Raw genomic sequence first — 16,747 nt, 5'->3', positions numbered from 1 at the left:
TGAACTAATCAGCTCTCATCTGCTGAATGAATTCAGCACTTAATGTGCTGATCTGTTATAAAGGGTGTTGGTTGTTTTAATTTTACTAAGATGTTTAAATACAAGTCCTCAGATCATTTATTTGCCTCCATCCAGGGGCTAAAACACGAACACCATCTCAGCTCATTCAAATGAACGGGTTCATCTGTTGGCACCTGCAGCTCAGTTGGGAGAATCATTATGATTATTTTCAAAGACCAGCTTGGCTCTAGTGGCCTTTAGTGTACAATAAGTAGACAGAAAAAAGGTTGACATGCAGCAAAGCCAGGATTCTGACATGTAATCACATAGAGAGGCTGCACACTCTGTATATAAAGTAGTTACTCATCCAGTTGAACTCAATATCACCACAATTTATTTACAGATAAGTGTAGACATTACTTTTTTTTAAAAATTAGACTTCATTTTAGCAGTAGCAGTGTGATGTGTATGAACTCTTAATAATGATGCATATCATTAGCATCATGCTATGGGTCCGTCTGGCTGCCAGTGGAACCAGTAGACTGCAAAAATGGGAGAATAACTGAAATGATTGGTTTACAAAAGTAAAACAAAAACACAAGCATTTATTTTTAAGTTAAAGATTTAGTATATTCTGCCATGAAAATACTGAATGAAAGGTTGAAACTGCTGTGATGTCCGTGAAAACTGGACAAAAAACTTTTTTTACCTCTGCTTGCTTTTTTATTTGTTTCTGTTTCTGAGCTTGGCTTTTAGAAGGTGAGCGGAGAAAAACACTGTTCCTAAGAGTGAAGAAAGGAAGAACAGGCACAAGACTCCATACGTAGATTGCCTGAAAAACTTAGAAGGATCGTGACCAAAAACAATAAACAGAAGCTGGTCCAGATGAAAGGTTAAAAAAAGCCCAAACAGGAGGTGAGCGGAGATGTGTATGCAGTTCAGTGCAGAGCAGTGTGTGCTGATCTGCATATAGGAGAAACCAAACAACCACTTCACGAGTGCATGATGCAACAAAGAGGAGCAGCTTTTCATGTCAAGAATCAGCATTCCACCTGCATCTTTAGGATAAAGGACAGTAATGTTAGACAGAGGCAGAGAAAGAAGCCAGTCACAGGCTGCCAAAGGCATCTGCTGTCACAATGACTGGCAGCCAGTGAGTTAAATGGGAAAAACCAACATTAAAACACCTTTGGTCCAGCCGGGACTCTCCTTCCTAACCAGTTTAGAAACCAAGAGATACTTAGTCCTGTGACAAAAACACATATGTTGTTCAAGCAGGGGAGAAAAAATTCTAATGACTCACAGAATGGCTGTGCGGGTCAGCGACACTTACATCACTTCTACGTCCCTTCAGTGTGAACGCCAAACTGGTGCATAAACCTGGAACTACTAACTACTCCTGCCTTGTAGATGGGAAGAAAAATATTTTTTGAGATTTAAAGAAGTCCAGTTGCCTCAGATTCAAGTTGGCATCGTGTCCATATAAGATCCAATAATAATCCTTTTACTTAATATATATTTTGTAATAATAATATATATTGTGCTTTATCATTTTACATTTATAAATTTACATTTATATTTTTAATTCTTCTGAATCAAATCAAACTTAATTCTTCTAAATCAAACTGTGGGTAAGAAGGAAACACAATTTCAACCGTCTGTATATCCTAAACATACAGTGGATTGGCAATAAAGCTGACGTTGACTTTATGTTTATAAACTGAAATATAAATCCAGTATTCAGTTTAATCTTGTGTTTACATTATGCACTTTTATTCTGATCTGGATTTCTACTGGAATATTTGTGTCTTCATGGCTACCGTTGAGCAAACTTTGGGAAAACCTTTAGATGCAGTTTGCCTTGACCTTCATCATGAAGTGTTCACATATGACATGTATACAATATATAATTTTAATGTTTGACACTGAAAGTATTACTTACAAATTTTAATAAACCAGACACTCACGTCAGAGTTGATTTTCAGCCAAAAAGTTTTGCATTTGTCAGAGAACGATGCAGGAAAAAGTGTGAGAAACACTGTTTAAAAGCAAATTTTCTTTTTCTCTGCTGGTTTTGATGGCATACTGGCATTCATCATGCACATTGCTGGAGCTTTTAGTTGAAAAACTCTTGTTCACAACTTTTATTTTTGGCAGCTCAGATTGGCCCATCGACGGCAGCGTGTCACATGCCGGCATCTGGATAACAACACACTGGCCGTTTCAAACGCGCACAATTGCTGATTAATCAAAGAAGCCTAAAACCTCTCTGGAGGGAGCAAGGAAGAAAGAAAGTCATGTAAGAGGAAAGGAAAGAATTAACAATGGACTGACCTTTACCGACTGGAGGAGGGTAAGAAAAGAGACAGGATGCAAGAAGCAGGCTGAACTGGCCTTTATTAACATGTGCAGCTGTGAAAGTTGGCCAGAGTTCAGTAGCAGGGCTTTTAAAGAGGATTCATGTTATGCTCCCCCCCCCCCCCCCCCCAGGTTCTCTTCTTCAACATTAACCTTCATTAGTGTTGAAAGAGAGACCAGTGGAATTCAGTGTGATCAGTACTACAAACTTCATAAGCCACAAAGAACCACCAAGATGTCTTTCATGATTTGATTGACTTTATTTGTAAGGCACAAGAAGTCCTTCCTTACTGCAGAACATTTCATATCATTTATAGTAAATTTTTGTTGTAGTATTTTATTTTTTTTTATTTTGATAGTTTCTTTTTTTGTTTGTTTAAATGAAGCTATGATTTCGGACACAAAACATTTTTTTTTTGTCAAAGTACACACTTTTAGTTTTACATTATACACAAAATAAGTATTTAAAAAAAGACTTTTACAAAGCTCAAAATGCTTACAATGCTTCACGCTATGATAGCAGGTAGTTGGGGAGGTGGGGTATGGATGTAAAAGGGGAGGAAAAGCATTGGGGTAAGAAAGGAGGACATGGAAGAAAGAGGGAATTTTTTTTTTCTTTAAAAAGTAATTATACTGCAGTTTCCCCCTGGTGTCACATCAGTTTTGTAACACAACAGCACAAGAGTCATCCAGGACAGACAAGAGAAGATGCAGCCAAATACACATAAAGCTTTCTATGTATAACTGTATAGAGAGGCGTGTACCGCCAACTACTTGAACAAATACATAAAGTTTCATTTGTATGCTTATAACGTCAGCTTTGTAGCTCTCCTGCTAATTTATATTGAGTACTATTTAAACATAAAGGAAAGAGGGGAGAAAAAAATCAAGTGCCTTGATCACAAAGTTTGGATCAAACTTTGAAAAAAAAAAAAAATCACTTCTAAAAAGAGATCAATCTCATTTCTCCCCAAACATGCATCAATGTGTTTCATTTCATTTACACATCCTGCTTCTCACGAGGACGTGCGCAGTATGTAGCGAGATACAGACGGTCTGCTAGATGGAAGGACGACGTGCTGCAAGCTTTATTCACAAGCAGAGCAGAAGTTTGCTTCAGTTGAAAAAAGCAGCGCATTTCATCTGGCTTATCAGTGACCACTGGACTTGTACAGCTGCTTACACACACCTTGCTTTGTACACACAAATCTACACAACAATGGGCTTCATCACCGTCTGAACTTTCAGAATGTGGTGTGTTTTCAGTTTGCCTTTAACTGTGAGAAGATGTGCTGAATCATCGTGCTACAAGGCATGTTTTAGTTCAGCCGTGAGAGCAAAGACGTGTGTGTGTTGCTGTAAAAACACACACACACTGCAACTAAACCCTGTGCTGATCTATCCCACATAGAAGATGTTTTACAATTTCAGCTCCAAAAAATAATTTCAAAAGAGGAGTCTCTCCTCTCCAGTGGCACAGATACTCCACTGTGGGTCAACAGTGTATCCGGGGTCCGAACTAAACACCTTCCAAAAGCCAAATGTGGGAAAATTCCAGCTTGGCATATAAATAGATTAAAACCGGGGCCAGGTTTGCTGACAGATGAATAAAAATGTTTTATGTGTACTGGCTGAGATAAATGAGGTCTGGGAATCACATCAGAACTTAGAACATTGGCTGCTTTCTTTTCAACAAGGTCTGTTCACGTTTTGAGTGTTAAAGCCAAAAATTTAACTCTGGGATGCATTTTTTTGTGCAGTGACAGGAAGCAAAAATGCTGTCTGACCCCCCTTTAAAAAAAAAAAAAAAAAAAAAAGCTTTTAGGGACCCTGAACACACCACATTAGTCTTACACTTACAGAGGGGCTTGCAATGAAAGCAACCATTGTCTTCTTCTGGTTCAATTTGTCCCAGCTTCCACTGGACTGCAGGTTTATTCCGACACCCCCCGTGTGAGACTGGTGGGTCTGTCAGAATCAGGCCGACTCGTGTCCATTGCTCATTAAAGCAGCTGTGAAATCCACTTGCGCTTCATCTGAGGGATTTACATGAAAATAACCATGTTCACTGATGAAGTCCTGCTCGCTGTTTGCATGTAAGCCTTAAACTGCTGGATATTTTAATCTGACAAGGGACGAACATGTGCACCGTGAATTGTAATGTACAGTATTTAACATGACTATATTTTTGTTTCATGCTGCAACATGCTGCTCTGTACAGCGGACCGTTTCAGAGACCAACATAAACCAGATTAACGTCCCCAGTCTGGTGTCGGTTTATTAAATTTCCACACTGAGTGGATAAATAAGCCATTCCCCATGTCACACAGCCTGTGTGCATGCAATCATCTGAAGCCTGAACCTTCAAAGACACACGCTGCCCTCTACTGTCAAACACACAACATGCCCCCCCACCCACCCACTCCCCTCACTGTCTGCTCTGATATTAGTGCACATTAAAGATGAAAACAATGAAAACAATGTGCAACCTTTCTGTTGCACATTGTGCTGCCTCAGCTTTGTTTGCAGAGGCTTCTCAGCTGAAGGTGCTGGCTGAACCCGTCTGGACGTATCTCACACGGCAAAACAAGGATCAGAAGTCAGATTAGTCACACAGCTCTGAAATGGTGCCTTTATAGTTCTCAGTAGAAATTTCAGATGGTAGAAAACAAATCAGATTTTTGAGTGATGAGATATTCTTAATTAGGACCAGATTTAAATTTGGAAACCTCTGTCTTGAGTGGGAGCGTTACCATTTCAGTTTCTCTCCGAACAAGCCGCTCTTTACAGCCGTAACCCACTTGTAGCTCAGAATGAACGCATGCAAGCTGAAACGCCATGAATATCAACACACCTGATCTCTGTGAAATTTGCCCTAAAGAGGACGTAAATTGGAAATAATCCTTTGTTTTCTTTGATACGTTTACAGCTTTTTAAAACAGTGTTTAAACACTAAAGCAGTGCACTCAGTCTCACAGTTTAGTCCTGCCTTTACAAGGACCTGCAGATAACGGGTGTAGGAGGTTGCGGTACAGTGGGAGGACAAGAGTGAGGAATGGGAGCGCAACCTGAAACTAAGCAAGAATAAGTGAGAGCCAGATTAACTGAATGCAACAGAAAAGGAAGTGCTGGTAAAAAAAAACAAAAAAAACCAAGAAACAAAAAACAGAAGAATGGATTGCAACTGCATTTGTAGGTAAAACACATCAGACATACGAGGTCATGTCATGGATATAAAAAAAAAAAAAGCAGACATGGAAACAACCTTATTATTGTACATATGATGAGATCAGAGTGCCAAAGCTCTTCTGATAATGCGATTAGTTTGGGGGGGTCTGAAGCTGGAGCTGTGATGATGCCATAAAAGCCCATGTTGGGTGGGTCAAAGAGAGGAAGACCAGGGGAGAGGCTATAGGGCCGAGGAAGCTGAGATCTGGAGATTCAGGTCTCTGGATAAAAGCAGAGCGGAGGGAAGGGGGGGGGGGGGGGGGGGGGGGGGGGGGGGGGGCACCATTTAATCAGACTTGTCTCCGTCTTCCTCGCGGTGGCTGTCAACGCCGTCACGAGACGCTTTCTCCTCCTTAGCCAGCTGGGCTTGGGAAGCCAGCAGGGAAGAGAGGGAGAAGAGACCGGAGGAAGTGGTGACGGCAGGGAGGGTTGGCTGGCTAAGGCCCAGAGGCAGGGGGGTCATTGGCAGAGCCAGGCCCTGGAGCTGAGACAGCTGGTGAGCCTGGAGCTGCTGCTGCAAGGAAGACAACCAAACACAACTTAGATACAGCAGACAGGTGTAGCACAGAATCACTGCAGAATATGCAGAACACGCAACACACAGAGCTGTCGTAAATCACAAGCTATCAACCCTGGGGGCTTCATGCTAGTTGTGTAGATTTGACAGGATGTCACGACTAAAATACAGAATCAGTTGGAGATGCAAAACTGCAACAAATATAGCCCATTTATAATAAATCCCATTTTCAATACATGTGCAGTATTTAGTGAACAAGAACGGGAATTGGGAAAAGAAAGCTTCATAACTAAATGACTAAAAAATAAACAAAATTAAATGAAATTAAAAGAAAAAGATCCAATGACATATGAAGACACCAGGCCACTAATAGAAAAGGTCTGAGCCTGGATATTTCCATCCCTCCACTAATACAAATGGCAAATCAAGCATTTGAACGTTTGGTCTGACTTTTCTGTACACTGATAATTATCGCCAGCTTCCCTCGGCTACGTCTTAAAAGTCAACACTCCTACTTTAAGTTTAGCACCGTCTGCATTTTCGAGATCCACTAAAAAAACAGGACAAAGGGACATTTCAAGCCACAAACACAGCCCCCTGCAAACCAGTATCCACCACACCCCCACCAGAAGACACAGAGACAAAAACAAGGCACCTCTGTGATTCATCCATCACAGTGATGGAGTGGCTGAGCTATCACACACTAGACCCACGGTAAGATGACGGAGTGGTTAGGCTAGCAAACACAGGGCTGATGATGATGAAGAGTAGCCAGCTAATATTAAAGCCACAGATATAAAGGATAGCAGCTGATTGGTTGTACTGGCACATTTTTTTAATTGATTTAACACTTAAGGAGGATGCGACAGATAATCTATAGTTGTTCCAATAAATGTCCAGATTTATCCTGGAGATTAAAAATAAAATAACTAAAACCTCAAACAACCACAACAACTAAAAATAATCTAATATATATAAAAAAGTCATTATTGTGGAGGAAACCTCAGACAAAAAGATATTCACTGGAAAAGAAGAGTGTAATGGAAGATGCTCTTTTTCATTCATATTGAGGATTGTAGTACTTTTTGGAGCCATAATATAAGAAACAAATAGTTTTGACTATTTTATAACATTTCCACTGAACTGAAAAAAAAAACATAATAATCTCCACTAAAACTCCTTTAAAGTGTTATTTTGGTTGATTTTAGTGAAAATAAAATCTATGCCAACAATCCTGGATGTAAGCCGGTAAGATCAGCCTCCTGTAGGTTTATTTTATTCTGCTTCCTAAATATTAGTATATTAAGGGGTTCCCATGTTCTACATTCATGCATCTGATTGGTGAATGCAAGTGTTGTTTCTATTTGCAAAGCCAATAAATGTGTTTATTAAAGTAAACAGTGGAATTGATCGTTGGGATCAATATCGCCCAGCCAGCAGACAACCCTCTGGCAGAGCCTGGGACTGGAACGTCGTACCCTTATGATGGAGTTCATCTCTGGTGGAGTGACCTGCTTGGCCCTCTCTATAGCTGCCAGGACCTGCTGCTGGTGCTGCAGACAGAGAGTGTGTGCGTTGGGAGGGGGAGGGGGGGAGTAAGTGGAGGATAGTGAGACAGACAAGCAAGACAGAAACAAGGGGAGGGGAGTTGGGGGGGAGAGAGAGAGAGGTTGAGAGGTTAGATCAATATCAATAGTCCCAACAGACTCCCCGACAACCCTCGCTGGTGATGCACCTCCCCCTCTGGCCATCTAGCTATTCATCCAGTCATATATATGCATACACACATATGCGCGCGCGCACGCACGCACGCACGCACGCGCGCGCACACACACACACACACACACACACACACACACACACACACACGAACATACACAAAAGGCTTGTGTGACAGCGGTGAATGGATGGTCTACTGGTGTGTTGTAATGGGTGGAGGTCAACCCCCTGGTGGGCAGATAAGAGCATGGCTTATCTGAATCACACAGCCATTTATTACACTGAAACAAACACACACACACACACACACACACACACACACACACACACACACACACACACACACACACACACACACACACACACACACACACACAAAAGAAAGGAAGCATGGGATGGAGGAGACAGATGAAGGAAAGATGGAAGGAAACAAGGGAGTGGGAGAGGAGGTCAAAAATGAGGGGGGGTGGGGGGGGGATTGACTGATTGAAGCAGAGGAGGGAGGGGGGTGTGGAAAGTGAAAGTGAAGTGGAAGAGAACACAGGGAGCAAGCGATGATGAATGATGGGAGGAGAGAAGTGGGATGCTGAGCGAGGAGTCACAGAGGTGGAGAGGTAATGAGACGGGAATGAAGGTGATCTCATTCCAGGATGTGAGGAATAGCACTGAGGGTTGGAGGGTCAGCGGCGACCCGTATCTGTGCTTACCTCCTGAGACAGGTAGGGGAGGACTTGTGCGCAGATCCCGTTCAGTCGCTTCACTATTTCAGCCTGTGGAAGAAGGAAGAAACTGGAATTATTCTTTTTTTTTTTTTTTGGCTCTGTTAGGTTATAATCATACATTATTGGTCTTTTTGACCGTTTACAGCTGTGAGACGGCTCATGTTGCAATACTTTCAAATAAAGTACAGAGTCTTTGTTCTTCATAATGACATAACATGTCATCTAGTGAAGCAGTATGCTGATTAATGTTTTTAGAGCCTCTACACACTCTTATAGAGCAGCCAGACTGAAATCAGCTCAGCCAAGATTACCACCACTGCCAGAAGAAAAGAGGAGGATAATGTAATATGTGGGGGCAAGCATGGAAAGCAATGCAAGAAGTGGGGGAAAAAATGCTTTCAAATCGTGCTTCATCAACTGATTTACTGTATTTTCTCCCATCTGCATTTTATCATCACTGCTCATTGTGCGGATTCAAAATAAGAGTGCATACTGTCTTCTCCGGTCTGGTCCAGCGGTACAAACTCTGTAGTATGAACAATTGTGCAAAATAAATAGAAAAATAAAATAAAAATCAAGAATATCTAGGGGATCATTATATCTATAAAGCTTCCCTTGGCAAAGTAAATTTGCTCAGCAGAACACAGCATCCAGACCATTATTCTGCTTGCTTAAATGCTAGACAAAAAAAAAAAGTGCATGTAAAACTGCTCCCTGAATATCAGGAGGCTCAAACTGGACTCTTGAGAGCTCTCCGCCTACTCCGAGCTAAGGTTATGGGAATCCAACACCAGTGCAGAGGAGACATTGTGTTTTGCAGTTTGCCAACAAGCCATCAGCAGTTTACAGATGATACTAAGTGTGGGTTGTATGGTGATAGATAGAAAAGCTGCCTGAAAATGGAAAAAGAACAAACACAATGGTGTTCATCATGAGGAGAAAGATCCGATCAAATGATTATAGAAAATGATTCTGACCCCTGAGGCAACCTTCCTGCCAGTAACAATGCTCTCACAAACTGATCCATTATTTATAAGGTTCTGAGATCTTACCAAGGGAACAGGTGGAGCCCATATGCTGGAAAGGATCTTATGCATTTAAGTCTGTTTCAGCTATAAAGAAGCTGCTTGTTCACAATGGCTTCTGTCCAATGAGAGTCCTTAACTAAAGCATGAAGATTAAATATAAACATTCACTTTTCTTTCATTGACATTGGTCTGATGATGATGATGGTATTTATTAATACCTTGATAACATGCAGTTCCCAGAATACCTTCGACCAGTTTGAACTTCTTATGAGGTCTATAGGGACCTACTAAGAGACCTGCGGGGGTAGCCGAATGATTGATAACAGATATCGGCTGCACAGGGTAATCTGTATCAGACTTAGGGTACATACAGTCAGGTTATTGGATATTTAGTTAAACACTTTTTTAATAAATCAATCAAAGTATGACTTAAGTGTTGACTATCCTTTAATTCTAAGGCTTTCAAAATAAAGAAGTGCAGTAACTTAATGACAATTAGTAATTTATTTAACCTAGTTTCTACATTTTCCCCAAACGGTTTGATCCGTGTCATTCCATATCAGAACATCTCTGAAGCTTATTCTTAAGAGATTAAACCATATTAGACTGTTGCCCACAAGAGCTGTTAATAATACATACTGATATCAATAAATGAGTAAGTCATTTCGTTGAAAAAAGTGAACAAAACATATTTATCAGATGCACAACACTGATTTATGGCTCATATACAGTTGCCTCACATGCACACCTGTTTGTTGCTGCATTCATCCGCCACATGGGGGCAGTGCTCAAAATATGGAAGCAGTCTTTCTAGTTTGTTAATTCTGTTAAAGTGGCTATATTATGCACATTTTAATCTAATTTATTTCAACATGCAAGTCCAGAAGGGCAAGAAATAATTAAGCATTTTTCACAAACCCCTTCATTCATTTTGTATTGATCTTCTGAGATCAGCTTCTGACAGAAACAAGCGAACAGAGAAAGCTCCGCCCTATGTCCTGCCTGCGGGCTGCGCCTAATTGGTCAACTGCTAGGAGTAGTTATACTCAGCAGTAAAGGTGGGTGTGGCTTTTATTCTTGTGAACGGGCACAACCTAGAGAAGATGACCAATCACTGAGTCCCACCTCCGGGACATGACTAAAATTTTCAAAGTGGAAAAAACTCTCTAAGACCAATTGTTTTTGTTGTCATGGAAACCGAACGTAGAGTGGGCTGGAAAACTCAAACATGCATTTAGGTGATAAAAACGGTGCGGCTCATATGTCTGATGAGTATTCGACACAATAACACAGTAGAAAGCTCAGAAAACTAGAAATAGCATAATAGAGCCCCTTTGAGGATTTTGTCATGACTTGAGAGTGAGGTCATTACTAGCTATTTAACAATGTTTAACCTAGTGCTTAAAAGTAAGGATCCCAGGTGAGGGTTGAGTTCTACAGATACGATTACAACCAAACTTCTTTGGAAAGGAGCTCCTCAAAATGGTAAATTTAGACGTGGTTATGTATTGATATCCTACTAGTCTTAGCCTCCTCCTTGTCGAGATGACGTCTCTGCATAGTTACATCCTTAACAGAATGCACATTTATCCATCTGCATTTTTTAATAACCCTGAATCCTTCTGTCTGTATACACAGAGCTATATGGACAGATGTGCACTATGGCAGAGTAAAAACGGGTGTAAGGCAACTCATTGAATGCAACAATAAAATATCTGAATTGCCAGTGTAGCTTGACTGAAATGAAGGAATGTAGTATTCTATCTTTAATAAAGCAAAAACATTTTTAGATCAGTTTAGGTGATGTAACTGCTGGAGTTTTTGTCTTGGTTTCAGGTTATTGTTTGCACAGCACAGTTTGCTCCGATGTTAGATTAAAAAAAAAAAAAAAAAAAAAAAAAAAAAAAAGCTAACAACATGTGCGTTTGTGATGCAGGTCACGATCACTGTTCCACGGTGGTGGAATGTAGGGCTGCACGATTCTGGATAAAATGAGAATCACGATTTTTTTGCTTAGAATTGAGATCATGATTCTCTCACGATTTTTTACAATATAAATATTTATTATACATATAACCAGAACATCAACTTTGCAACAGCTGACACTGAACATAAAAACAATAAATGTCTCTTGTGTTCTCTGACACACACAACCTTTGAATAATTTTAATAGTAACATTTTTTAACAATATTTTTTCTGTGCAGAAGGTGATGGGAGGTAGGTATGTTTCTTAAAATATAAACATCAGGAGGGTTGAACACAACACCAACAGTCCTTTGGTTCAATGTGATATTCTGACATTTAACATAGGAGGACAAAATTGATTTATGCAATGTGGGTTTAAAAGGTATTCAAAATCTACTTTTTTAAAATCTACTTTTTTTGAAGTGATAGCCTATTTCAATGGCAAAATAAAAAATAAAATAACTTTAAAAAACTCCAACAGAACAGTGTATTCATAGTACTAAACATATTTGGGGGGGGGTTTGACTCACCTTTTGTTTCTCCCACAACATTACTCCTCTTTCCTACAACGTCCATTACATTACACGCATATGGCCAATTATGTAAATTAGGAAATTAGGTGATGGCATCATTCAGCGTCATACCCAGTTCAAAATGCGGTACATTTGTGGTCTTTTTTTTCGTCATTTGAAAATGAGATCGTATACAAGTATGAATCGAGATTGCGATTAGTTGTGCAGCTCTAGTGGAATGACCTGCCAAACTGCCCGATCTGCAGAGTCCTTATCCACTTCTAAGAGCAAGCAAAAGACTCAGCTCACTTAAGCTACCAGTCATTGTAGCATTCCTGCATTCCCATTGGATTTAATGGGAAAGTGTGTCCAAACTTTTAACCGGTAATTCAACTCTCCCATTTGCCAAAGATGTTGAAGAACATAGTTTAGTTCTTTTCAAGAAACCAGCACTGAATAAGCTGCATCCAGGGCAATATTGTGGGAAAAGAAGGGAACAAAACAAAACAAACAAAAAAAAAAAGAAAAATTTTTGAAAGGCCTCTCACACTACATGGAAACACCTGCGTTGATGCTTTTGGATAAAAGCCTCTACGAACAGAATAGAATAGAATAGCCAATCCGAAACAGTCTTGATGAAACGGATGTCTCATTATAAAAATCTATAAGGAAGATCTGCTTAAGTACAGAGGCTTAGATTTAAGCTAGTTGAAGCTACTTCCACTCCAGAGCAGCAATGCAAGAACAAGACTTTACTTGAGTGTGTCTAGAAGACGCCTGGACAACTTCCTCTTAAAGATGAATCAGAATGTACCAAAAGGTCAGCAAGAGAAAGCTATTGATAGAGAATGGAAAGGTCCCTTCCGACATCCTGCAGAGCATTTCTCCTACGATCAAAACTGCAGTAACTCATATTATCAACTCCTCTCTTGAATCTGGGGTCTTTCCCTCTGTCTTCAAGCAAGCTCCCCGCTGCTGAAGAAACCCACACTCGACCCAGCCCAGGTTGAAAACTACCGGTCGGTCTCACTGGTGCCTTTCTTATCTAAACTACTACAGCGTGCAGTCTTCAGCCAAATCTCGCAATTCCTCCATGACGAAAACCTTTTTGATCCATATCAGTTTGGCTTTAGGCAAGGCCATTCCACTGAAACTGCTCTCCTGTCTGTTACCGATTCCCTCCAGCTTGCCAGATCCACTGGTCAATCATCAGTCCTGGTCTTGCTGGATCTGTCTGCTGCTTTTGACACAGTGAACCATCTCTCCTCTCCACACTCTCTGAGCTTGGCATCTCTGGATCTGTCCTCTCCTGGTTCTCGTCCTACCTCTCAGGAAGATCATTCAGGGTATCCTGGCAAAGAGAAGTGTCCAGCTCACATGAGTTGAAAACAGGGGTGCCTCAAGGGTCGGTGCTCGGCCCTCTTCTTTTCTCACTATACACCTCCTCACTTGGTGCAGTCATAAGTTCTCACGGCTTCTCCTATCACTGTTACGCTGATGACACTCAGCTTTTCCTCTCCTTTCCTCCGGATGACACAACCGTCCCAATGAGAATATCAGCCTGCCTTGCTGATATCTCGGCATGGATGAAGGCTTGCCACCTTCAGCTCAATCTGTCCAAGACAGAGCTCATCATCTGCCCAGCCAATCCTTCCTTACATCCGCAATTAAGTGTGAAGCTTGACTCTGTCACACTTGCTCCTACGCCTGCTGCCCGGAATCTTGGGGTCATGGTGGATGATCAGTTGACCTTTCAGGTCCATGTTGCCTCGGTTGCCCGTACCTGTCGATATGCTCTCTACAACATCAAGAGAATCAGACTGTACCTGACAGAACATACGACTCAGCTTCTGGTTCAGGCTCTGGTCATCTCACGCATCGATTACTGCAATTCCCTACTGGAAGGTCTGCCTGCATGCTCTGTTAAACCTCTGCAGATGATCCAGAATGCCGCAGCGCGTCTGGTTTTCAACCAACCCAAACAAGCTCATGTCACTCCGCTGCCAATCGCTCTTCACTGGCTTCCGGTTGCAGCACGCATCAAATTCAAAGCCTTGCTTCTGGCTTACAAAACGATAACTCAAACGGCTCATGTCTACCTTCACGCCCTAATCCAGACCTACACTCCCTCTCGACAGCTACGTTCCACCAGTGAAAGACGCCTCATGTTACAACCACAACGTGGGACTAAATCACTAGCCAGACTCTTTTCCTCTGTTGTGCCACGATGGTGGAATGATCTCCCAAACTCTGTCCACTCTGCAGAGTCCCTGTCTACTTTTAAGAGCAAGCTGAAGACTCAGCTCCTCAAGGAGAACTTCAACACTTAGTATAGCTGTATTTATTGGAAAGTTGGAGAACTTAGCCCAGTTCTTTGCAACAAACTTTATGATATTAATCCTTTGTATTGTAACATAGGTGACATTATATGGTGGGAAGGGAGTAAACAAAAAAAAAACCCAAAAAAAAGCCTGTAGCACTTTGTGATGGCCAGACCAATGGCCACACATATAAAGGCGGTAAAAGCACCACATTGTCAGTTTTCTTTATATTTAAACTTAGTTTAAATGCTTTGGTTTCTTTTTGTTAGCACGCACATTAAGGAGCCACTGTATTTTCAACTGTTTGCGTTTTGGTTAATCTTGTTTCTTTTTACTGGTGCTGAAGGGATTAGCTTGGGCATTGGGGGGCAGGAGTGTGCACCGGAGGGAAGCCAGTGAGCAGGAAGTGCCACGGGCCTTTGGGAAGACCTCATCTTCAGAGGGGGAGATTAAAAGTTTAGTTTAGTTTCTTCAAATGTTTGTTCATTTTCTTTCCCATTTTTGAGTAGTTTGGGTTTACCTTTTGTTAGTAGTTTTGTTAAGAATAATTAAGCTAACAGTTAGGTTCTGTTTCTTTGTCTAGTTTGTTAGTATGTTTAATGTGTTACCCCATATGTTTTGTAACTGGTCTGATCAGCCAGTATTTAAGTTCTCCTTTGTTTGTTGTTTGTCAGGTCAGTATGTTTTTGTGTTATGTCGATTATGTTCCCTAATCTGTTAGTTTAGTTATTTTCAGACTTTGATTTAGGTTTTGCTTAGTTGACCTCTTTTAAAGGCCTAATTCATTTATATTGTTTGGGCAAATAAAACCCTTTTCTTTTGAAGCCACCTGTGTTCCTCTTCCTTCGCCAGCTTGGTCCCTCACACACTTCATGCAAGGATCTGCATCCAAGTGGACAGTCCACTAGCATCTTCCTACGATGTCCTCTACTGTTTAATTTTGTGCTTGTGTTGTTTTCACTTATGTGTAAGTCGCTTTGGACAAAAGCTTCTGCTAAATGACTGTAGAATAGAAACGCTGGTGTGGTAGCATGATGGCTGAGTATGTTTGGCCACTAGTGAAACAGCGTTGTCTGTATTTATTCATGACTACAGATACAAAAAAAGAGAGGTGGGAGTTTAAACTATAGAGCTAATCTGAGATTTAGAAAATGCTAGAAAGAAAAAGTTCCTGTCCTTATTGGTTTAGATAGATGCTGACCTAAAATGTACAGCAAAATATACCTGGTCAAGCACCAAATCAAGGAAGAAGAATGTCTCTCAATGGGTGAGTGAATTACATGATAATGAACAAATTTTACTTCCTGAAGACAAAAATGAAGGTTTAAATATATTCACAACAAAACAACTGTCAAGTGAACTGATGGATAATTTAGCTACAAGTTTTGAATTAAAGCTGCAAGTCAATACTTCAATGACATCGTTGTTAATTAAGTTAAATTCATCGTGGTGGAGTATATAAAGTAAATGTTAATAATGACACAAAACTTAGTGGAATCAAGGCCTTTCTGGTTTTAATGTTTTTGATTGGTTTGGTACAAAAAAAGGAAAAATAAAAGAATATCAGCAGACCTCTGGCCTTTAAATCTTGACTGAATGTAAATCATCTTTTAGAGATTCACATCACACTCACATTAGTATGGGAAACATCTGCTATGACCTTCCTAAACTAGGACAAATATCTGGCATCACACTCACACACACATTTATCAGACATATCAAAATCTCTCTATTCACCTCATTAATTAAGTTGCTTGTACTTAATACTCCTTTCAGAACTATCAGATACACAGCCAATTACACACACATGCACACAAAATAACAATAACTGATGCAAGCACACAGCATCGTTCCTTTCACCTCATTCATATCTTTCTTACATGCAGGTCTGTTATCACATTTGGCTGGTAATCATCCAATCCGTCTGAGATATGCAAAGCAGCAGTAATTGTGTTAGAGCCTAATTCATGGTGTGATGAGAGAGGGGCCCTCCTAAAACTCATTAGCCATGCAGAGCACAGCTCCCCCATCAAGCGCTTCACTGCTAACCGCTCATCATTACACATACAATCTCTTTGACATCTCTAAAATGTCTCTTTCAAACATCTCTGTGGGACTCGCTCCAAGCCATCTATGGATTTTCCTCTTTCACTACGCTTTAGTCCGTCTATCTCGTTTTCTCGTCTAACCCAGCCTCTGTCCTTTGTCTTATCTCACTTCACTATCGTCTTCAATTCTGAGCTTCTCCTACAGAATTTTCATTCTGATTGCTTTCTTTCGAGTCCTCCCTGTCGCTATCCCACAACTCTACTCAAACTATACTTATTAGCAAAAGCTTATAATGCAGACAACACACAGCATGTATAATACAAAATT

The 16,747-nt window shown here is 40.7% G+C and overlaps 1 protein-coding gene across 2 annotated transcripts in view; it reads right to left on the bottom strand.

The window, feature by feature from the left end:
- Positions 1-5,872: 5,872 nt before the first annotated feature.
- tle5 (TLE family member 5, transcriptional modulator) overlaps positions 5,873-16,747 on the bottom strand; it is a gene marked incomplete at its 3' end in the record, with an annotated part of 54,653 nt that continues 43,778 nt past the window's right edge. The window contains exons 5-7 of one of the 2 annotated variants that reach the window (XM_079245319.1): positions 8,530-8,592; positions 7,582-7,656; positions 5,873-6,100 (exon numbers count right to left, since the gene is read on the bottom strand). In XM_079245319.1, coding sequence (XP_079101445.1) covers positions 5,873-6,100; positions 7,582-7,656; positions 8,530-8,592 — 366 coding nt within the window. The remainder of the gene's footprint in view (positions 6,101-7,581; positions 7,657-8,529; positions 8,593-16,747) is intronic. The other variant, XM_079245320.1, reaches the window with a different exon arrangement.

The sequence above is a fragment of the Telmatherina bonti genome (genome assembly GCF_933228915.1).
Source record: "Telmatherina bonti genome assembly, chromosome: 8".
Taxonomy (NCBI): domain Eukaryota; kingdom Metazoa; phylum Chordata; class Actinopteri; order Atheriniformes; family Telmatherinidae; genus Telmatherina; species Telmatherina bonti.
The sequence above is the reverse complement of the archived record's forward strand: the minus strand, read 5'-3'. Positions and strand labels throughout refer to the sequence as shown.